General features: G+C 39.3%; 1 protein-coding gene across 1 annotated transcript in view; it reads left to right on the plus strand.

The window, feature by feature from the left end:
* The window catches only part of COL1A2 (collagen type I alpha 2 chain), a 37672-nt gene that overhangs the window by 8705 nt on the left and 6000 nt on the right, over nucleotides 1–22967 (plus strand). Inside the window, exons 9-42 of the mRNA XM_021387647.1 lie at nucleotides 68–121; nucleotides 484–537; nucleotides 1024–1077; nucleotides 1294–1347; nucleotides 2851–2895; nucleotides 3133–3186; nucleotides 3293–3337; nucleotides 5617–5670; nucleotides 6885–6983; nucleotides 7071–7115; nucleotides 7231–7329; nucleotides 7853–7906; nucleotides 8007–8114; nucleotides 8993–9046; nucleotides 9150–9248; nucleotides 10070–10123; nucleotides 10483–10581; nucleotides 11266–11319; nucleotides 12031–12084; nucleotides 12174–12227; nucleotides 12328–12381; nucleotides 13216–13260; nucleotides 14907–15005; nucleotides 15695–15802; nucleotides 16954–17007; nucleotides 17545–17598; nucleotides 18094–18147; nucleotides 18253–18306; nucleotides 18412–18519; nucleotides 19508–19561; nucleotides 19657–19710; nucleotides 20556–20717; nucleotides 21710–21817; nucleotides 22258–22365. Of these exons, the coding sequence (XP_021243322.1) occupies nucleotides 68–121; nucleotides 484–537; nucleotides 1024–1077; nucleotides 1294–1347; nucleotides 2851–2895; nucleotides 3133–3186; nucleotides 3293–3337; nucleotides 5617–5670; nucleotides 6885–6983; nucleotides 7071–7115; nucleotides 7231–7329; nucleotides 7853–7906; nucleotides 8007–8114; nucleotides 8993–9046; nucleotides 9150–9248; nucleotides 10070–10123; nucleotides 10483–10581; nucleotides 11266–11319; nucleotides 12031–12084; nucleotides 12174–12227; nucleotides 12328–12381; nucleotides 13216–13260; nucleotides 14907–15005; nucleotides 15695–15802; nucleotides 16954–17007; nucleotides 17545–17598; nucleotides 18094–18147; nucleotides 18253–18306; nucleotides 18412–18519; nucleotides 19508–19561; nucleotides 19657–19710; nucleotides 20556–20717; nucleotides 21710–21817; nucleotides 22258–22365 (2403 nt within the window). The remainder of the gene's footprint in view (nucleotides 1–67; nucleotides 122–483; nucleotides 538–1023; nucleotides 1078–1293; nucleotides 1348–2850; nucleotides 2896–3132; nucleotides 3187–3292; nucleotides 3338–5616; nucleotides 5671–6884; nucleotides 6984–7070; nucleotides 7116–7230; nucleotides 7330–7852; nucleotides 7907–8006; nucleotides 8115–8992; nucleotides 9047–9149; nucleotides 9249–10069; nucleotides 10124–10482; nucleotides 10582–11265; nucleotides 11320–12030; nucleotides 12085–12173; nucleotides 12228–12327; nucleotides 12382–13215; nucleotides 13261–14906; nucleotides 15006–15694; nucleotides 15803–16953; nucleotides 17008–17544; nucleotides 17599–18093; nucleotides 18148–18252; nucleotides 18307–18411; nucleotides 18520–19507; nucleotides 19562–19656; nucleotides 19711–20555; nucleotides 20718–21709; nucleotides 21818–22257; nucleotides 22366–22967) is intronic.

Consider the following 22967-nt stretch of genomic DNA (forward strand, 5'->3'; position numbering starts at 1 on the left):
ATACTCAAGTCAGAAACCAGGGAAGAAACTCGTCTGACTTGACATAATACTTGATCTATTTTAACAGGGTCCCCAAGGTCCTCGTGGTCCCCCTGGTCCTCCAGGAAAGGCTGGTGAAGATGTAAGTCATTAAGTTTTTCATCTCTTTCAGGGCTGTGATTCAACTCTAACATTAAGTTGTTGTTAAGCTAAGCATTCTACTGACCATCACTTTTACATTGTTCTATAATATTTGATAGAATAAGTAAGCCCCTGAAATAATTATTTAATAGTACAAATGATGCTATTTGTTGGAAAAATAGATAACTTTAAAACCTCTCCAGATACATTTTTTTGGTTTCCTGAACATAGGCAAAGGGAAGCTCCCAAGTTATCTGTTTATTGAAAGAAATCTTTCCTAATGTATTTTCTTTTTTAAAAGCTTTATGATGTTCTTTTATGAAATGAGCTTTCCCTCTTAGTGCATTTTTACTGCATTTTTAGGGTCACCCTGGCAAACCTGGAAGACCTGGTGAGAGGGGTGTTGCTGGTCCTCAAGTAAGTAGTGATCTACTGTCTATTGTATGAAATAGTACTCTTATCAATGAAACCTCTAATGATATTTCTGAATGCACTCCATAAACGATCCAGTAATATTCTTTATATGCAGTAATCTCAATATCTCTATTTCTTACTTTATCATGATATCAGGGATATCATATAGTTAACGTTTTTGTTTTGTTCCCTGCCCCTCCCTCCTCACACCTCTTTACTAGTAACAGAGGTAAAATAGAATGCTAAAATAGCTGTGCTATCACAGATTAATTAATGCAATTTCTGGGATTCATAACTGAGAAATCAAGTTGATTATTGTTAGACCTGGAACAAATCTGATCCGGGGAGGTTTGAGAGTGGACTGTGTTCCTCAGTTGAGTGAGAGAGACCACAGTCTGCTCAGTAATGTTAATGAAATACTTATGTTTTTTCTTTATTTTTTAACTGTATTACATGAGAGACTATCATTCATGCTCTGTGCCCTTTTAGGGTGCTCGTGGTTTCCCTGGAACTCCTGGTCTGCCTGGCTTTAAGGGAATTAGGGTGAGTATATGAGTACTTCTTCCCTGAATAGTTAACTGACAGCTCTTCAACGTACTGAAAACCCCTGAAAATCCCCCCGAAGTCAAGAATATATATTCTAAATGCATTAACGTCTCTGAAGTTTTGAATATTTCCTGGCAAAAGAGAATGCATAGTTTGTGTATAGCATTTAATGAGAAAGTACATACTTAACATTTATTTTTCTACTCAATATAGGGACACAATGGTCTGGATGGTCAGAAGGGACAACCTGGTACTCCTGGCACCAAGGTAAAGATGAAATCTGAAAATGCAGGATGTATTTGTAGCTCTTTTTAGGGAAATGCATATGAAATCTTCTCCAGTTGATCTTCGATGTTGTCACTGAATATTGCCCAGCTGCAGTAATCTGGAAGTCAGCAGATCCATGTAGGACAAATACATGCAACTCAAGATGAGAGGTCACGTTGGGGCCTTATCCTTGAGTCTTCAGACAAGTAATAACTGCTAATGAGTAAGAGCAGTAGAACTGGGCTCCTAATAATTGTCTTTCTCTGCTTTTCTATGGAATGTAATTGGGGTCTGGGTGTTTTTTCAAAAGCACATTAAAATGAGAATCATATTTGTCTAGAAGGGCCTGCTGTGTGAGACATGCTTTAGTGTAAGCCTTTCTGCTAAAACTTTGGGTAAACGCAGTGGTCTTCTGAGTTAAGGCTACTTGAGCTTCAGACTTCTTCCTTTTTGTCTTCCTTAGCTTAGTGCATATTAGAACACTGTGCTTAAGAAAGTTTTTCTTAAATGCGATCTAGAAACATATTTAACAAGCTCTTCCTCTCAGTTTCTTCATCACTCCCATTCCACTTCAGTGCCTAATAGCAGTATTATTAAAAAACACTACTGCTTTTTGGGTTGTAGGAAATTTTACTGCTGGTGATTCATTTACAGTAGATCTGCATTCAAAAACTTTAAATGTAACAGTGAAAGGGTCAAATACTAATCCTCATTATTGCTTGCTTACCAGAGCTTTGCACTACTTGCTTATAGAGTTATTAACAGTACCATGGTATTTTCCAATATCACTGCAACTTGTTAAGTTCCAGAAAACGTTTGGTAATGAGACAACAAGCACTCTGTCCAATCTTTAGAGACTAAAAGTGGATAAAGTTAATAAATAAGTAAATGAAGGAATGGTTATTAGGAATGCTAATTTGACTGAAAACACAAATATAATGTTATTTAATTGTGATTAATGCAAAAACTTCTGCAGTTTGCAGCATTTAAGACTTGGTGCATCCAAATATGCTCATGATACTGCTCCTGGTGCTCTAGAACGAACTTTGACTGACAAACTTTAGTCAGTCTAGACAAACTGTGGGCTTATCTAGAACTCCTAATACTAAAGGGAAATAAGTCATGTTTTAGTGGTTGTCATTCATATCAGTATTATTGGTCATAAGAATTTGGCTCAGATATTTCTGCCTTATTTTTAGTCATTTGACAGCACAGGTTAGGAACTTTGTCGCCTTTACCTAGGGCAAAAGAAAGTATCATTTTCTTTCTCCTCTAGCTAAAAAAAAGTTGCTGTTTGATCTGAATTGGTAGTTGACTGTTCTCTAGCCCTTTCTCTTATATTTGCTCTGTAGCATACATCTAACAGAATGAAGAAAGGGAGTAAAGACAGCCTAGACAAATTTCAGCTGAAATCTTCTAAAAAGAGAAGGCCTGGAGCAAGTTGGTTCACTTGTCCAAGGAATCCTTTGAGTAACTTAAGCATGTGAATTTTTTCTTTCGTAGGGAGAACCTGGTGCCCCTGGTGAAAACGGTACCCCAGGACAACCTGTAAGTATTTGGTGCTGCTGTGGAATATCTGATAGGTATGGTTCAGCCAGCATTTCGGCCAATTACTTTCATTAGTGGTGGTCCAGCTGGCTAGATGCTCTAATGTAATGATACATTAATATTTGGAACAGAATTGCTTGGCTGCAATCCACTTCACACGGAGACTTAGCTAGTGAAAAAAAAATCTGCATATCTTTGTTTAGTGAACAGGTCAAAATGAGTTAATTTTTCTTTCAGGGTGCTCGCGGTCTCCCTGGTGAGAGAGGAAGAATAGGCGCCCCTGGACCAGCTGTAAGTGGCTTCCCATCTGTCTGTTGGTACTAATGGCCAGCCACTTAGTGTGGCTTTCTCTGTTTGACTCTTTCCAGTTTCTACTTACTGTGTTCTCTGCTTACAGGGTGCTCGTGGGAGTGATGGCAGCGCTGGCCCCACTGGACCTGCAGTAAGTTCCAGTCTTGATCTTTAACAACTTAGCTCCATTAGGCCTTAGGCCCATCTTTCCACTTACAGATAACTTTTCAGGCCTCAAAGAAGTTGCTTGTGTGGATGTTTTAAACGTACATTTTTATTGCTTAATAGATCATCACAAAACGGATTTGAAAAACATATGTCCTTTGCTGAGACAATATGCTGAGATCCTTGGAATTTATTTTAAACACATCTATATCTAAAGGACAAAATATTCTCTCATTTACACTTGTGAATTCATAGCAAAAAAGCTTGTGAACAAAATCCTTATTTGTGCCAGTCAGACAGAATAATTCTCATCCCAAAACTAAAGACTATACCTTTCAACAGGTAGATTTAATGCATATGTTGCAAATGACTAATACTACATAAGTCCTGAAAGTATTATATGCACTCTATGATGTAGATTTGCACCCGCAAGATAGATTTACCCTTTTTAAAGGAGTTAGTGTTGCCATAACACACCACTGACTTTACTAAGCCTCATTTATTTCAGTGGCATAAATGTGTGTACAAACATACAGTTTCAAAGCTGTAAAAAATAACAATAAATCAGAAATAGTCCAGAGTAGCTTTTCCTTCCTGCCTTCAAAATGTACATTAATGATGTAGCCATACTTGGTTCGGTCAACTTTACCAGGAATTGATTCTAATGCTCCTTGTCACAGCAAACATCTGTCATCCTTCAGCAGAATAGAAATGTTAGCAGAGGTCCTTTCACTTCAGTCCTCCCACATAGGGCATTTGAAAATATATATGATTCTGCATTTAAAATAGAGACTGATAGATGCCATAGCCAAGATCTCATGTGATACTTCTGATGGTAGAAGGAGCCAAACTGCTTTAGCTATGTTGAAGGTAAATGAGGTACCATAGGAAAAATATTCTGGAGCTGCCGGCTGCAGAGGTGTTACCCTGACTGGACAGCAACAGAAACTTGCATTGGGTTCTGGTGTCCATACCAGTAAAGTTATTTTGCACATACTTAGGTTATCATGTTGCAAGCATTCTGTATAGTACTTTTTTTTTAAGATAGAACAAAAGTATTGTTATTCTCCTTTCCCTCTGGGAATTTAAAATGTAAAAAGAGTCACCATAATGGAAATTCAGAATGTTTATCTTTTTATAGGTACTTTACAGGGCATTTAATCTTTTTCTTTGCTTGTGCAAAACCAGTGAGAATGCCACGTACCCAGTTATTTAATGCCAGAAGCCAATTCCTCTTCGCTTTGTAGGCTGACCTATTTTATTCTTTGTGTGGCAATTTTACAATAGGTATCAGCTCACAAAAGTGGAAATCAATCCCCAGTAGCTACGAATGAGTTTGATATTTTATTAATAATCAAAGAAAAATTATCCCTTTGTATTACTATGCATTAAAGAATAACAGGCTGTGAATCCATTAATGTATCTTTTCTTTTGGTGTCTGAGTACTGTACACTAGGAAGCTTGTCCTGTCATAATCATTAATCTCATAGCAATCACTAGAATTGGTAGATTCGGTAGAAGGCCTGGGCAAGCTGAAATGCTGTTGCCTTTGCCATAAAAGAAGTTTAAGCACATACTAACTGCCTCAAACTGTATTTTTCTGGATACGAATCAATATTTCTAATTCATTCATATTTTATAAGCAACTCCTATCTTCATTAGCCATTAAGCTTGATCCAGTTTCTTGGATTCTTGGACATTCTTGATGACTTCAATATAAGCTGTGTTAAGTGCTGGCTTGTAAACTGATGCAGAGATCTTAGCAATTCTCTTCCCATGTGTGAAGAAGAAAAAATTCTGTCAGCAACAATGGACTCTTGTGAGAGGTCTGAACAATTACTGGTGTGAAAGTGCACACTGTCATCCCTACACTGTAAATATGTTAGAAATGGCCGCACTAAGACCTGCAGTTGCAGAGTGCAGTGCTCCCCCTCATTCATTTTGGGACTGTACAGCAAGACATCTTGTCTTGCAGATGCCTGCCTCTACCTATCCTCTCTTAATTCTTCCTCACGTGTTTGGCTTCATTGCTTAATTCATGGTTTTTCAGATACACTACAAGTGTTTTTCAGCATTGACCTTACTCTCAACTGCTTGTAATGAACCGAACCTGTCTGTTTGGAGTTGCAAAAGGCAAATAATATTCCAAGGTTGTAATGTGCAGAAATGTCTATGTGCGTGTGCATTTAGAATTTGTTTATTTCAGCAAAATTCTTGTGTCATCACTGAGTGCCTTTGCTCAAATGCTTCCGTTTGGTTTCGTAGGGCCCCATTGGTGCTGCTGGTCCTCCAGGCTTCCCAGGTGCTCCTGGTGCTAAGGTATGAATATCTGCTTCTACAGGTACATTTGACAGTGAATATAAAATATGATAACTAGTATTGGTAGGCAGCAAAAATCACCTGAAGTGGTAGTACCATCTTATCAGTTACAAGTTAGAATGAGGAAGGATTCCTCCTGTATTTGGGGAGATTTGTGTATGAATGTTGATGTAGCTATTTCACACACGCACACACTGAAGAGTTCGCCTGTTATTTAAAACCATATAACTGGAAGAAATGATCTGCTTTGGGATCCTGGGCCTGGTCCATTCCGTAAGTGGCTGTATTGTCTTGTATTTTGGATGTGGACCTACATCTGTCTCAAATATAGAAAAGATCAGGAGGCCAGCATAGCCAGCAAGTCATGTCTGGGAGCTGTAGCTACAATTGAGTTAGGAGGGAGCTGATTCAAATAATTGATACTAGGCAGGTGTAACCTAATTTTTTCACCACATCCTATGTGGTGTGGTTGTATACACCTTTGAAAGGTGACAATCATGACAAACAAACGAAATAGCAGTTTACATCACTTGACATAAGTAGAGGAGGGTAAAGAAGCTTGAGTTGTGTATCGGGATCCTTCCAACCTGAGTCCTTGAAACTGATGGAGAATGAAATTGATGGAGAATTTAAACTTTTCAGCTAAAGCTGAAAATGGGCAATACCATTTTGTCCTTGTGGACTACATGATTGAGTTTTATAATAGATTTGGCGAATACAAGTTTCTGAGGTTGGTATCAAGAATCTTTTTCCCTGTCATTTACACCACTGTGAGCACTGGACCAGGCACATTTTGCTCACCTGTTCTCTGACCAGGCAAATTTTGCATCCATGCAAATGACAGCTTAAGGTACAAGATAACTGTCAGTTAGGTCTCCTACACATTGAGACATTTTAGGCCACTGCTGGAGACTCATGACTGTAGAGAAGACTGGAATCTTAATTCTAATTTTGTAGGTGAGCCTTCTGTAATAATGCAGATACGCTGAGCATCTGTTGTTCCATGTTGTCCATCACCTTTAATGGGGTCTACCTATGCTTACCAGCTTCACTGCCTTGAAAATCCAGTACGGGCTCTCAGCTTGTTGTTTCCCTGGACTCTGAAACAGGAGCATATACTGGATTGTCTTCATAGTGTCAGGCTAATAAAATTGCTCTGCGATTGCCCTAGCACTCTGGATACTGATACAGAGCTTTATCCTTTTCTCAAACAGGGTGAAATCGGACCTGCTGGTAACGTTGGCCCTACTGGTCCTGCTGGTCCAAGAGGAGAGATTGGGCTTCCTGGTTCCAGTGGTCCTGTTGGACCTCCTGTGAGTAACTTTCCTGTCTTTATCTATTGTCAGATGGATGCATTTGAGACTTTGAATTAACCAGTATAATTTGTTCTGCCTTAATAGGGCAACCCTGGTGCTAATGGTCTTCCTGGGGCTAAAGGTGCAGCTGTAAGTATAGCCATGTGCACACTTACTTGCTTTAAGAAAGAAAACCACACCCCGTTTCAGTTAATGCATCAGAAAAGATAATGAACTTACAATACACTTTCTCTGTGTTGAACAGGGTCTTCCTGGTGTTGCTGGTGCTCCTGGTCTGCCCGGTCCCCGTGGTATTCCTGGTCCTCCTGGCCCTGCTGGTCCAAGTGGTGCCAGAGGACTTGTTGTAAGTGACTTTATCTACTGTGTGTCTTCATTTGAAAACTGGATACAGCATCCATCATTGTAAAATATTCTTCTAGATATGTTTCTACATTTAATGCAGACACTTCTGTTGCTTCAGAGTAATTAAGCATTGTAGCTTGTTTCTGTCTCTCACTGAGACTGAAGAGGTTCACTTTGTACTCCCTTTGGGTGCAAGAACTGCTAAGCACTGTCCATCTTGATGATATCAAGAGAAATGTGACAGCAGTCTCACAATCAGACCCTAAAGGGGTATCCTCAGTAGAGGGATCAGTCTGAAATATTTCTTAGTTCAATTACTATAATTTCTAAACATCTTCAACATGTTTGTTTTTGTGCCCATTAAGCCTAAAATACAGTTACATTAACTGGCTATATCAAAATAGAATCAGTCATGACACTGGATGATTAGAGACGTTTTTGATTCATGAAAAAGTTGTACAGGTAGAAGAAAGATTTTTAGAATGATGCTTAATTCTAGGATCTCTCTTTATGTTGGACTCTAGGGTGAGCCAGGCCCTGCTGGTGCCAAGGGAGAGAGCGGCAACAAGGGTGAGCCTGTAAGTATGGCAATTTGTGAGAGTTGTTTCAATGCATTGAGTCTCATAGTACCTGTAGCTCAGCATCTGACTTATTCTTTTCCTCTTTTGGCTGAAATAGGGTGCTGCTGGCCCCCCTGGCCCTCCTGGTCCAAGTGGTGAAGAAGGCAAGAGAGGCAGCACTGGTGAACCTGGCTCTGCTGGTCCCCCCGGCCCTGCTGGTCTAAGAGTAAGTTTTCTTTTCCTGTTCCAGAAGTAAAAGCAAAAAGGAAAGAAGAAATAAAGCTAGATTCACAAAGGGAAATTAAGTAATTATAAATGATTAAATTTGTGTTAATGCAGCTAGACAAAAGTCGTTTTGCTATTCTGAGCCTTTTGATTTGTTGGGACCAACCCTGTTTTTGCTTTGCATTAATGCTGTTTATTATCTTATCTCTGAATTAATTATAGGTTATTTTGCACTATCCATTGATTAATATTTAGAGAATTAGCATTGATTTTGCTATAAGGCTTCATGATGAGATATAAGTGCTTGGAAGAGATAGTTGGCTCACGTGTAATGTGAGGGAGAGATTTAAATTCAGTGTCTTCAAGGATGCCTATAGTGCGCGTATCACTGGATGAGGAAACAACACAGTGGCTTTCAGGAGGCATGTAGCTTTGTGCAGGTGCAGGAGTAGGAATTCACTGGAAAAGGATAGGAAAAAAGGCAATGCTTTCATCGGTTTTTTATGGTAGAAGTAAGGGTTCAGTATTGCACCTTGCATAGGCTGTACAGAGTCAGAGAGAAGCTAGTAACACTGCAGAGATGTGAAGGTAAAACACCTGCCAGGTTGTGTGATCCCAGCTGTTGGCCAGACCCCCTGTTAGATTACACTGAACCCTGAAAATGCTCTCATAAAAGCAGAGTGGAATTTAAAGAAATAGATAGGAAGTGAGGGATTTCTTTCACAATATACATTTGCGCTGAGCTGTGTATGCCTAGAGCTGCACTTAATATCATATTTAGCAGACCTACCTGAAAAGCTGAAATTCAGCCAGCATTATCCACCTCACAGGAACAGATTTTTCTTTCCCTTTTTAAATTTGATTCATATTCACTTGCAGGGTGTGCCTGGATCTCGTGGTCTCCCTGGAGCTGATGGCAGAGCTGGTGTCATGGTAAGACTTGTCTCTGAGTCGCTATTTCTGAACCATCTTCTTTTATATACAAATGTGTGATATTTTTGCTACCTCTTCCTAATTTCATTTCTTTTGTTGTTAGGGACCTGCTGGTAACCGTGGTGCTAGTGGTCCTGTTGGTGCTAAGGGTCCTAATGGTGATACTGGCCGTCCTGGTGAGCCTGGTCTTATGGGTCCAAGAGTAAGTTTGAACTGTGCAAAAAGAAACCTACTTATGTTTTGTGGATAAATTTATTCAGAAATCCAATTGCAGGAAGTCTATTCAAGCCACAGTTAGACTATTTGTATCATCCCACTGAAAAAACATCCATGAGGAAATGATTAAGCAGCATCAAAATGCTTATTGAAATTCATTTCTTTAGTATATGGTAGCATCTAATTGCCTCGATCATGGAGCAGCATCCCCTTGTACTGGACACTCCACTGACTTGTTCTGCTTGTTATTATTTACAGAATATGAACATTAAGATCACAGTTGAGGTGTATGTGTCCTCTGTAACTAACTAAAAGAAGAACAAACCGTACTAAAATGATGTGAGATGACTGATCTCAATTATTTCAATTTTATTTTGCTAATGATTTCACCAAAAAAAACCCATCAACTTTAGTGGTTCTGGATCCACCCAGGTTATGCCCGTGGCAATTACTTTTGTCCTTTTAATCTTCTCTTTCCCTTCCTACCTACCTCTCATGAAGTGAGAGTTTTCAATGCATTTGTGAACTACTAAGTTTCTGCAAACTTTCTGCTAAAGCAGAGCCTAAATGAGCTTATCTGAGCAAAACAGACGCTAACCTCAGTCATTTTCAGCTGCATGGAAGCACACACCACCAAATTAAATTTTGGTTTAGATGAGACGTAGACCTGATAGAACATATGGTCCCATTTGTGTGTATGTGTGTGCACACTTGCACATGCACGTATTTGTAAAAAAAAAAAAAGTGTGGATTAAATGTTGGCTGGTTTGATTACCTTCTTAAAACATGAAACCTTTCCTTTCCCAGGGTCTCCCAGGTCAACCTGGAAGCCCGGGTCCTGCTGGCAAAGAAGGTCCTGTTGTAAGTACTCTGGTTTTAATTGTTTCCCCAGTGCATGTGAAGCATAGGCATAAACTGAGATTTAAGAAGCAGAGATCTGAACTCTGAACAGTAACACAGCCACTTAAAACCAGTAAGACTCTACTACTAAATGACTCAGAAGATGTGTAAAAAGACTTTCCATTCATTTCTGTGGGTCTTAGATCGTGTCTTTGTCCTGGTAGGGGAAGAAGAAATACAGAGCACTATGAGAAAGAGAAAAAGGGAGGAATGCAGGTGCATGTGATGTATGATCAGTGTTTAAAAGTTAAATGACACTGACTTTCTGTGAGTACACTTTTCTCCACCAGTCATTTTATAGGTACATTTTCTTTTTCTAGGGTTTCCCTGGAGCAGATGGTAGGGTTGGGCCAATCGGTCCAGCTGGTAATAGAGGTGAGCCTGGCAACATCGGATTCCCTGGACCGAAAGGTCCCACTGTAAGTACAGTAGAGAAAGTGTCCATTTCCTACTAAGCTGTAGGCTCCCAGCTTTCTAGAGTTCTGTCTTAAATTGCTTTCCAATTATCTAAAATACGACTAAACAAACAATAATATACTTAATTTAGGAATATTTGCACATTCGAGTGATGAGAGTAATATATGTCTGTATTATCATTTCTGCATGTTCATTTTATCATTTCTACATATACAATCCAATAAAAAGTTCTGTAGAAGCTGGACATTAAATCTTTGTTATTTTTGGAGCACAATCCAGATCTCACTCACTTTCAAAGAAAAGCTACCAGCAATTTCAGTGGGGCTCTTGATATATCCCACAGATAAAACAAAGAATAGTTCTTTCCCCGAATATGGTGTTGCTGTGTGCACACATGCACGCATAGATATTAGTGTATTACATACAAAACTACACAGCATACCAAGAGCTTGCATTACTATCTCAAAAATAATCAAATGGAGTTTTGAAAAAGACAAAGTATTTATTTGCATGATTACTCTTTCTCTCTGGTTCAACAAGCCAGATGTCCTTTGTCTTTTTTTTAAATAAAGAAATGTTACAATGAATCTTTCACTAAGGAGAATATCACCTTCTATCCAGTAGTATAATCTGAACCTTGTATGAAGTCTTTATTAACTTTTGTGTTTTTTTGCTTTCACCTTCAGGGTGAACCTGGCAAACCTGGTGAAAAAGGCAATGTTGGTGTTGCTGGCCCACGGGTACGTGGATATGTCTTCTTTATCAACCTCCAGAAAGGAAAATGTAGATTTTCAAAGCCTCTTTTACAAGATAACATTGTCTTGTGCAAGCATGAAGAGGTGATGAAACAGAAAAGCACGCTGGAATTCATTCGTATAGCTTCACGTCAGTGGAGACTGTTACTTGAGGATTAAAATTAGTGTAAATGAAAATTACTCTCATTAGATATTGATTTGGTAATCAATTATTGGGTATTAGCTTCCTACTAAAAGGAACAAATAGCAATTCCTTTGCAAATTTTTGTGGAGAGTGTATAGTTTCTAATTTTTCCTGTAAATTTTCAGCACTTTCTTACTGGTAGTTGAGATTTACAAAAATCTTCCATTTAAGGAATCAAATAATTGGTCTGTTCTGGGAAAAATGCAGGCTACTAGCCAGATTTCTGTACCTGTAATTCCAAAGGAATTATTTGAAAGGATGAAGGCACTGCAATAACCTAAAGTTAACTACTGCAATTTAATTTTGTAAGCATCTTTAGTACCTTTTGACAGTGAAGCTCTTATGAGCAAATGGGTAAGTCAAGGAAACCTAGGGCTTCGACTTGAATGTAGCAGTATGAGTTCAAAATAAGCAGCCAGAGACCATTGGTTTTGGCACAGAAGCACTTTAGACAGATACTACTCATAACAAATAAAAACTTTGATAATAACTTTCTGCTTGAACATATTTAGGGTGCTCCTGGTCCTGAGGGAAACAATGGTGCTCAAGGTCCTCCTGGTGTCACTGTAAGTAACAGCCTCCCCGCAAATCCAGTTTGTGATTTGTTTTTCATCACTGTGTCTTCTCATTTCCAAATTCATTTTCTTCTATCCAGGGCAACCAAGGTGCAAAGGGTGAAACAGGTCCTGCTGGCCCTCCAGGCTTCCAGGTGAGAAGCTATATGCTCTGCTTGTTTTTTACCTATGGTTTACAAAGCATGAAGTTCTTCTGCCTTAACTTTATTTGCGTCCTTGTTTCTTTACACTTAGGGCCTGCCAGGTCCCTCCGGTCCAGCTGGTGAAGCTGGTAAGCCAGGCGAAAGGGTGAGTAGCAGATACGGTACTGACAAGTAGAGGCATGTATTGCATAAGCCTTATGTTAGCAATTGTGGTGAAGCAAGAGTTCACTGAATCCATTTGCCAAAACAAAGTGATCTGTGTTATATGCAAAGTTTAATAGTCCCTTTTGTTAAAGTTAGCCACAAATGGAGAAGGTCCTTTGGCACTTGCAGCATACTTCTTTTTCTAACGTTCTGTTATGAAAAGAAAAAAAACAGTCCTTTGCTTTTGAGGCCATAAGCAACAATAAAACATCCTCCATAAAAGACAAGGCAGCACATGAAGAATATCATATTCCTGATTTCCTTTGAAATCTGTAAGGTTCAATCTAACCAGAATTACTTCAGTTGCATGCCTTTGCCCATCCGCTGAAGTTCAGTGAGTTTACAGTGGCATACAATGGAGGTAACTTGGTGATAATTCAGGCACCGAGTTCTGTACAGTTAGTGTGTGATGGAATCTGCAAATTGTGCATTCTATGCATCATAACAACCCTTTAAGTTGGTGGTTACATCATTCCATGTCCCAGTGTAAAAGAGTTCACATTGCATGTGCCTGACAAAGAGCTTGAAATTTAATAGCTAACTCTCTTCACATGAGAAGTGCATCTCTTAGCATGTGTGCTTTGAGATTTTGTGCAGTGATATGAAAACAGCTTATGTATCTAGAAAACTGATTTTAGTCTGAAGATTTTCAATATACTACTGAAATTTGAGAAGCATTCTTATTTACTGCTAAGAAACAAAGTTCAAAAGTTCAGTTTGAGCTAATAAGTTTGCTCTTGAAATAACCTTTATCAATCCATCTCTTCTCTTCTAGGGTCTCCATGGTGAATTTGGTGTCCCTGGTCCTGCTGGCCCAAGGGTGAGTGACTCATCTGAAATCTAGTAGAAATTTGTCTTAACAAACTGTTTAGAATTAATGTAAACTATATTCACTTACAAGTTTCTCAAGACAAATGACTTTTCTCAAATACAGAATACCATGTATTGCAGCAGACTACCCGGAAACAGAATTTTTTTTCTGCTCTTTCTACTTGTCAGGATATATATGATTATACAATACAATAGTTGCCATTGTTAGTAAAATTCTGTATAAGGAATACAAATATTACCCAAGTAATGATGTCCTGGTGAGCTGGTCTTATACAGTTTTTGTTAACTTCTCAGTGAGAATGTAGGTGATAAAAGACTGGTCCTACAGTGTTGCACTGAGGCTTGGTGCATATGAGAATTTTAACTCCATTGCCGTCTACCTAAAGGGGTAGATTTATGAGCCTCACCAATTCAGTTATACCACCCTTGCTAGCCAGCTTCTGCCTCCCATGTAATGTTGTTGTGAACAAATGGTAGTCTGAATCCAGAGCCTGGAACAGTCATTAGAAGATACTGCCCTCACCTCTCTTCACTCCTGCACTGTGAATAAACAGCTGTAGAGAGTTTGTGTGGAGGCTCTCTTGCATAACAGAAAAATCCATTTACAATAAGTAGTCAGCTTTCACATTTCAGTTTATAAAATGCTCAATTATTTATTTGCTTTCTAAGTCTCTTTATAAAAAAAAGTTGATATTCGAACTACTGCTTCCTCTTTTCTCTGACCATAAGCATTCTGCCTTCCAGACTAAATGTATTTGTGAGTGATAAATATTCCCATTCATTCTTATGTCAATCAGCTGAGGCTGTTAGTAACTGTGTCTTCTTTAAACTTTCATTTTGCTAATCTATCCAGCCCAAGTTCCCTTCATCACTGTAGCAGCAGTTAACTGTCTCTGCTCTCACTTCTCTTAAGCATCTTGTACTCAGCCAGACTATTTCATTCAGTATTCCAAATTAGGTCTTGCCAACGCTCAGTATAACAAAACTAACACTTCCTAAAAATTCCACAGTGCTTGCCCAAGGTCTCATTGGTGCTTTTCAGTAGTGTGCTGTCTCTCCTTGAATCAGTTACGTGATCTCATTATAATTCTTGCTCTAACCCTCAGATTCTCATGCATAACTGAAAACTTCCATTATGCCCAATCCGATTATTCACTACTGCTTGATTACACTGAGATAATCTGAGATTTCTTTTTTAGTAAAAATTAGATATCTACATTTGATAATCTGCTGTGCATTTGAGCACAGTTTCTGGCTATTTCCACAACTCCAGTTAATATTTTCTTTGAAATTTATCCTTACACCTGTTACAATGTTCAGGTCACATTAGTGGATTTTAGTTATCACCTTTATTCTCTGGTGTTCTTTGCCACTGTAAAAACAATTGTTTGACAATTTCCTTGGCCCTCATTCCACTAGAATCCATTGACTGACCTCAGACAACTTTGCTTTATTTGTGTCAAAAGCTAAAGCCAGTGTTTCCAACCAGTTTAAATAATGTGCATATTTCAGATATTAATAATGGTTTGTTCAGCTAAAAATGCATCATACTGTCATTGCTACCAGTCGGTGCTTTTAAATCTCTAACCTTCAGAACAATCCAAGGAAAAACTCAAATCAGACTGTCTCCCACAGGGTGAGCGTGGTCTTCCTGGTGAAAGTGGTGCTGTTGGTCCTGCTGGTCCTATTGGAAGCCGTGGTCCATCTGGCCCACCAGGCCCTGATGGTAACAAGGTATGTCTTCTCCAGCTACCACTGCCTCACTGTTGAATTGCTGATGAGGGCAGTCAGAAACCTTCTTTACTCAGTATAAATGATTGCTGCTAACAGGTAACCTGCACACACCATGGATACTGGGCCCTTTCTTCAAGTAGTAAAGCTCCATGACAGCTAGTGCACACTAATATGGATATTTTATTTTTTTTTGTCACTGATGAGTATGGAAGGGGAGCTTCAGTTTGGAATTTGAATACTGCTTGTTAGCTGGAGGTACTGTTACTCTGAGATTTTGACTAAAATTCGTACTAACCTGTTTATACCCACCTGGGGAAAGAAGTCCTTGCGTCTAGTAAGCAATATTTTCCTCAAAATGTTAGCATGATAATGCATGGTCATCTGCCAAAATAACACTAGATGGATGCTAATTGAGTATGGGGCTCAGTTTTCAAGATCTTAATGTGTGGTCTTTCCACTAAGGTTTAGTTTGGAATATGGGACCACAAAATCACAGAGGCAGTTCATGTCCAGCATCTTCACTAGCAGAAAAATTAAAAATGCATAATAGCTAGGGACCAAATACTACTACTCAGTATATTTACAAGCAAGCAGAATAATAGGCTTATAAGTAATGAGAAATTTTTGTTCCCTATTGCAATATTGTTCCATATTTCACACTCTCTTACATAATATCCTGTTCCTGCTAGGGTGAGCCTGGTAACGTCGGTCCTGCTGGTGCTCCTGGTCCCGCTGGGCCTGGTGGAATCCCAGGAGAGAGAGGTGTTGCAGGTGTTCCAGGAGGCAAGGGTGAGAAGGTAAGCTGATAGCTGATGGTCTTTGTTATATATGCACACGTCTGGGAAATGCTTGAATTTCACTAACTGAAAAAAAACGCAGGTTACCCAAATACGACTTTTATTTGCTGTGAAATTGTATTTCATGGTGTCTCATTAGTTAACAGTAAATAAAGGTTTTGTTGGTCCAACAGATTGACAATATTTTGAGGTACTAAGGCTGCATTCTGATCTTTGCTCAGCATTTAGAATTGGTTTCAGTGGCAGGTAGGGCTTCACGGGGATGAGTAACAATGAGCTTACCTTTATGAAAGCAGTGTTAAATCTGAATATAGGCTTTACAGCAGGAATGGGCTTATGGATCATGGAGAACTGAGCATCTAATTAAATCCATAATGGCTCTACTCTGATGCAGTGCATATGATGTATAAATAAATTACAAAAGTTTGTCATTGCATCACATATATATAAAAGCAGAAAATCTTAGCCAATGTAAGCGCATTATAGAACTGTGAATGACCATAAAGAGATTAAGATGAAAATTGCTTGCAACTTTTTAATAAAAACTATGTACTGACATGCAGAGTAATGCAGAAGAGTAGGAGTTCTTCAAAAAAAAAAAGAGAACAGCGTGCTAGTCTGACTTTTTGACACTAGCGATGGCCTAGATACTATTTTTGTTATATAAAATATATGGCCTTTTACATGACCACTCATGACCTCTTTTTTTAATCAGTCCTTTTCTGTCTTCAAATAGAAGATATAACATGAATACTCAGGAAAATTTTTACATTTGGTTCTTTTGTGACCAAAAGAAAAGGGCTTTTGATGTAGTATTTACATTCACCGTTTGGAATAGACATTGATTTGATTTTGAATTTTTAATTCTTGGTACCTGGAAGAAACTAAATAGGTTTATATATAATAAAAGAGACAGGATTATAATTCTGTCAAATCATATCAGTCCTCTTTGTCTACGTATTTTATCTTTGCAAGTAAGTACATACTCAGCAATAAGAATCAAATAAGTCAAAGTCCATTCCCAAACCAAAACCAGCGTGGTAGGTGTCTCTTAATACCTGTACACTCAGCAAACAGCTCAGGGCTTCTTTCTGACAACTATTTTGTACATTACCAATATAATGTTTGTTTCCTCTCTGTATTTATTTTAGGGTGCCCCAGGCCTGAGAGGTGATGCTGGTGCAACAGGAAGAGATGGTGCCCGTGTAAGTATCTTTTGGTTCTACTTGAGTTTACCTTGCTGCACCTGAGAACGTAAGTGACTAAAAAGGATATTTATGACTTTTATTTTCCAGCATATTCCATTTCCTCTTATAGCTGCTTGCTTTTGGTGCAAGTTAGTATGATTGTATAGCCCCTTGTTCAGGGGTGTTTGAGTTTGAGGAGTGAGAGAGAAGTGATCACTCTTCATGCACGGAAGCAGAGATATGACATTGGCAGAGATCACTATTTCATAGGCAGTTGTCAGTCCGATGTCCTCTGGAACTTTATGAGCTCAGCCCATAGAGCTAATCATAAAGGCAGCCTACAAAGCCACACAACATTAATTCAACATTTTGGCTGCTTGCCCCAGATTTCATACTTTGGGAGGAAAATAACAGCATAGACTTCAAAGGACGCCAGATTATGTAAAATATATTAAATAAAGATGCATGCCTATCTCCAGGAGAAAAGTGTGAAAAAATTTAACTAGTCACTCTTGTTACATTTTGTTAGAAATGATGTCATTCTCTTAACTGTAGGGTCTCCCTGGTGCTATTGGTGCTCCCGGCCCTGCTGGTGGTGCTGGTGATCGGGTAAGTTTGCTCTCTGAATGAAAATGTGTCTTGTTTATACAGTTCACCCATAGTATGAATATTTAAGAGGAAGTCTCTAGTCTAATAGAAAACAATTCCGTCTTGTTAGGGTGCATAAGTTTTGTAAGTTCTCACATTATGTGAAGCAAGTATTATTGGGAGTTTGCCATTGCACCCCATACCTTTTCTTAAAAGGGCAGGGAATGGAAGTACACCTATATGGCAGTGTTTTTTACAGAGAAGATTCTGAATTCTTTCCAATTGAGGTTATGATCCTCTTCGCACTGTGGGAAGAGGTTCTGATATGGTGTCAAACAACCTCACATTAGTTCCTAATGACTCTTTATCCTGTCCAAGTCTCATTAGAAATTATTCTTAACACAGGGTAAATTAAAGCAGAGACATGGGCAGATGGAGTATATGCATCAATACCACAAGATCTGTTTTGACAACTGTGGCCTTCCCCCATATAACGTCTCTTGCTGTCTGTTTCAGGGTGAAGGAGGTCCTGCTGGTCCTGCTGGTCCTGCTGGTGCCCGTGGTATTCCTGTAAGAAGCAATTCCTTCAATTAGCTCATCATGTCAAAGACATGATATTCACAAAAAAGCCCTTTTAAAGCCAATTCCAACTAGTCCTCTTTGTCTTCTCTTTAGGGTGAACGTGGTGAGCCTGGTCCTGTAGGTCCTAGTGGATTTGCTGGACCTCCTGTGAGTATTGTTTTCATTTTCCTCTTATTGTTGCCACACCATTCCTTTACTTTCTTTGCTTGCTTTTCCAACTCCTTGTTCTGCGTGTTTCTTTTCTGCCTCTAGGGTGCAGCTGGTCAGCCTGGTGCTAAAGGCGAGCGTGGACCTAAGGGTCCGAAGGGTGAAACTGGACCAACAGGTGCTATTGGGCCAATTGGTGCTTCTGGTCCACCAGTAAGTGAACTGTGTTTTTGTAAAATTGATAGTTCGTAACTGTGCTATGCAAGCAATATGCTAACCTGAAGGCCTTGAATTTTGAAAAGGTAACTAAAAAAAAAAGAAACAGAACTTCAAATTAGGCTGTGAGGAAAGTCAACATTCTGGTTTTCACATACTATATAAACCTTATCGATCTATATTTGTGTTGGCTCAGATCATGAGTCTGGAACTGAAATGAAGAGAAAAATAATAATAATTTTCAACTTGTACTGAAGATCAGCAAAATCCGTCTATCTTTAACTATTCAAGGGGTGTTTGTGGGTAAGTTCCTGAGCTGAGGACCCTGATAACCTTCCTCTTAAAGACAGAATGTGCTATCGCAATCTGACTTTTAGATCCAATCATGTGGAAGCATATGTGCAAATTTGTGCACCCAGTTGCAAACAAGCTTTTAATGTGCTAACACCTTTATAGCCCAAAGGTATACACTGTTTCACATGCACCCAGCCCGTTACTGGGGAAGTGGTGGAAATGATGCAGAAAGTGAGACCTCGGTGTATGAGATACTGTGAAGTATTGCAAGATAACATGGGCTGGGGATCTTCCCATATGGTTTTATAAGACCAGTACCAGATCTTGGAAGTACATGGCTGTAGCAGTCATACTGTGCAAACAGAGGTCCTGCTGTTCTTTGCCTTACTACACCTTTCACATTTTACTTCCAGATTTGCTTAGATGCATGTAACATTGGCAAGGCAGATTCGTTTGAATCATGAATGCCTTATGCAACTCTTCAATCCTTACCATATTGATTTAAGAAGTCCATGAGAATTTTCTACCCCTAATATCAGTTTGTTCTGTTTTGGGGCCCGAAAGTCCTTCAATTAAAGTAAATAACAAAAATCATGTTTCTTTTTTGTAAAGAGTGAGACTAGTCTCCTTTACTTCCCTTATAACAAGTCTTTGCTTGATTCATCTGTCTGTTTCTACCCTTCACACGTAGGGTCCTGCTGGTGCTGCTGGTCCTGCTGGTCCTCGTGGTGATGCTGGTCCTCCTGTAAGTCTTCAGGCTTTTACCATTTGCATTGTTGGTTTCCATTAAGTCACTGTTTCCTTTAAACTAAATCTTCCTTTTGACTTTTTTATTTTTAGGGCATGACTGGTTTCCCTGGTGCTGCTGGAAGAGTTGGTCCTCCAGGCCCTGCTGTAAGTAACTGGAGAAGTTTTAGTGGAACGCAAGTCTGAAGTTGTACTGGTTAGGGATAATCCTCATTTTTGTTACATGACTCAAATTCTGACTATGCTGGAATCACTTCAAATCTTTGCAGGACTGGATGAGATAAAAGAGAAAATTCACAGACTGGGAATTATGCATTTAGTATTTTTTCACAAGCTAACAAGCATCCCTCACACCTTGAGGTACCTTGCCAGTTATAAAAATCTGGCTTTCTTTTGCTTTTATTCACTGAGAGTAACTGCATAGATTGTTTTTGAGTGGAATAAGGTCATATCCTCCCTCAAAAAGAATGTAGAGATTATCTCATGTCCACGCTTTCTAAAGTATCTGCAGTTCCAAATGCTGTCCAAAGCAGGGGAGCCTCTCATTGTGTCTGTGAATATGACTGACTTCTTTCTTTTTCAGCCCAAACTTCTTATTTTCAATTGACTTTTGTAAAACTTCCTTTTCACAAAGGTGTTCCAAGCCTTAGGAAGAGGTATTCCTTCCCTATATTTTAAATTCTACTATCCAAAGCTAAACAATCCTATTGAATGGAAAGTTGTTTGTTTTTCACGTAGGCTTTATAGTTGCGATTAATGTCTCTAGAGCCAAATAAATATCTACATGCAAAATTTTGCCACATTCCCAAATTCAATAATTCTGCTGATTCCAGCTATGCGACTGCTTAACCGAAGTAGTAACAGTTGCTGCTCTGTAGCAGCTGATAACCTGTTTATTGCGAAGCACCATTTTTTCACATGGAGTGAAACTTTGTTCTCCCCAGTTATGGGTCTGTGTTGTAATGATGACATGTTCACGCTCGATTCTTTAGGGTATCACTGGTCCCCCTGGTCCTCCTGGCCCAGCTGGCAAAGATGGTCCTAGAGGTCTGCGTGGTGATGTTGGCCCAGTTGGCCGTACTGGTGAGCAGGGTATTGCTGGCCCACCTGGTTTTGCTGGTGAGAAAGGTCCATCTGGAGAGGCTGGTGCTGCTGTAAGTAACTGAGTATCACATCTCATAACAAGCGTCTCTCTTTGTGTAAATGTTACAGCTTCTAAGTTACTTTTGGTACTTTTGAAGGGCATTTCTCCCATACCACCTTCAGCAGTTTTAAGCAGTAGCTCCACTGAGATTCAGGAAATTGTTTATGCATGTTTGACAAATATACCTTAAAGTGAGCGTTACCTCTGTGTCAGGTGTCTTTTAGAAGTATCTGTTTGTGTGAGTTACCTCTCTATTGTTTTTCAGTGTAAATATATAGAAAGTTTCTTCCATAATCTGTAGAAGTTACAGCTAAAAATAAAATTCTCACTGTCACTGTTGGACATGTACATTCAAATTTTGTAGGTGACTGCTGAAAATTTGCCTTGTAAAGTCTGGTATAAAGCAATGAATTTTCTAGTTTTATGTTGTAAGAAAATGTAGTTGAACTAGAGGGTGTGACTGCAGTTAGGAATAATAAAGTGATCTTTCAGGATGATTACTTACACCAAGTTTAGCAGCACATGCTCAAATTTTAAGGAAATTGAAAGGTCTCTTAACTAAACAGCTTCTGCCTTTTCAAAGGATCAGTAATGAGCTCTAAGGCTTGTGGGGAGATGTCATATACCGTCTAGGTATCTTCTAAGGCTGTCTCAGAATCAGATAGTTGGTTTCTTCACTGTGGAATTCCCTCAATACAGTCTCTTCTCCATTCTGAATACCCTAGTTTTCATGCACCACCCACTGTTAGTGATTGGGAATGACACAATAGGAGATCTCGTCTAGAAAGGAAAAGCAAACGTACTTATCGGGGTCGGAATATAATCAGCATTACTTTCTTATAGATCTTTAGTTTTGCTCTTCTGCCTTGGTTACAAATTCTCCAATCTGTAAACTGGCAGTGACACACATTGAGCTCTTTGGGAAGTAGTTACAGAGCAAAATAAATGAGAAATATGGAGAGACTTTTTTCCCCCTGTTAATATAATCTTTTCATGTCACAGGGTCCTCCCGGTACCCCAGGTCCTCAGGGTATTCTTGGTGCTCCTGGTATCCTTGGTCTGCCTGGCTCTCGGGGAGAACGTGGTCTTCCAGGCATTTCTGGAGCAACAGTGAGTATATGACTTTTTAATTGCCCTAAACTAGAAAGAAAAATGCTGAGGTCTCGTCTTAAGGAGTACTGGGGGACAGGAGGTATGGATTCTGTTGTTTTCATTGCTGCTGCAAACAGATCTTAGTTAAATGGAGCCTACAGACTTAAAAGCAGTGGAAGAAATTATTGCTTGCTGCAGAAAACAAGACTTGTGTCTGCAGGTGAGCATGTTTTTGAATGACATCAGAAGCATCTGTTCTTAGCAAGGCATAGAAGAGCTAGAAACTTGAATATGAAGATATTTGCTGTAGTTAGATATGTTTCTCCTTGTTTCCTGATTCTTTCACTTCCAGCACGGACTGTGGAGAAATACATCTCTTAGATATAGACTGACTATCTTGTAAGACTGGTTTTTGTTGTATCGTATGTCACATTTTGTTACCACTGTTCCTGTATTAGGGTGAACCTGGTCCCCTGGGTGTTGCTGGTCCTCCTGGTGCTCGTGGTCCCTCTGGTCCTGTGGGTTCTCCCGGTCCTAATGGTGCTCCTGGTGAAGCTGGTCGTGACGTAAGCTATGACTTCTTTCCTCTCCAAGACTGCTTTGCTTTTGTTCTGAGCCAAAGACAAATACACAGAAAAACTGAATGCAACTGGATGCTGTTCTGCTAGCAAACTTCTACCTTCCAATGTCTTCAGGGAGAATTGTAGCAGGATCCCAATACACACATCCCAAATTTGGCAAGGTCTAAAACAGAGCAGTGATACCACGGAACCTCCTCATCACAGAGCTGATTTCAGTCCTCTTCCCCAATAGCTCTGACTAGGTGACAAATTCTTCAAGGTGTAAGCTGTGTCTGAACAATATCCTGGAGGCACAATCACAATCTTCTGACTTTTTGCTTAATTGCCTAAAAAGATAGAGTGGGAAGAAGCCTTCATTGCTGGAGCTGGTAAAAACAGTACATCCCCTGTGACAAGCTTTTGGCCATAGAGAAGCTGTATCAGGGAAGCTGATTATCTCTGATTTTTTTAAAATATCGGATATATACATGATATTTCCTGATGTGCATTTCTTCACCATAAGATGTAAAGGAGGCTAAAAAACATGATGAAACAAACTCTGGCCTGTGTGGCAAGTACTGCTGAGACCCACAGATATACGCAGGTAG

The sequence above is a fragment of the Numida meleagris genome, chromosome 2 (assembly GCF_002078875.1).
Source record: "Numida meleagris isolate 19003 breed g44 Domestic line chromosome 2, NumMel1.0, whole genome shotgun sequence".
NCBI lineage: Eukaryota > Metazoa > Chordata > Aves > Galliformes > Numididae > Numida > Numida meleagris.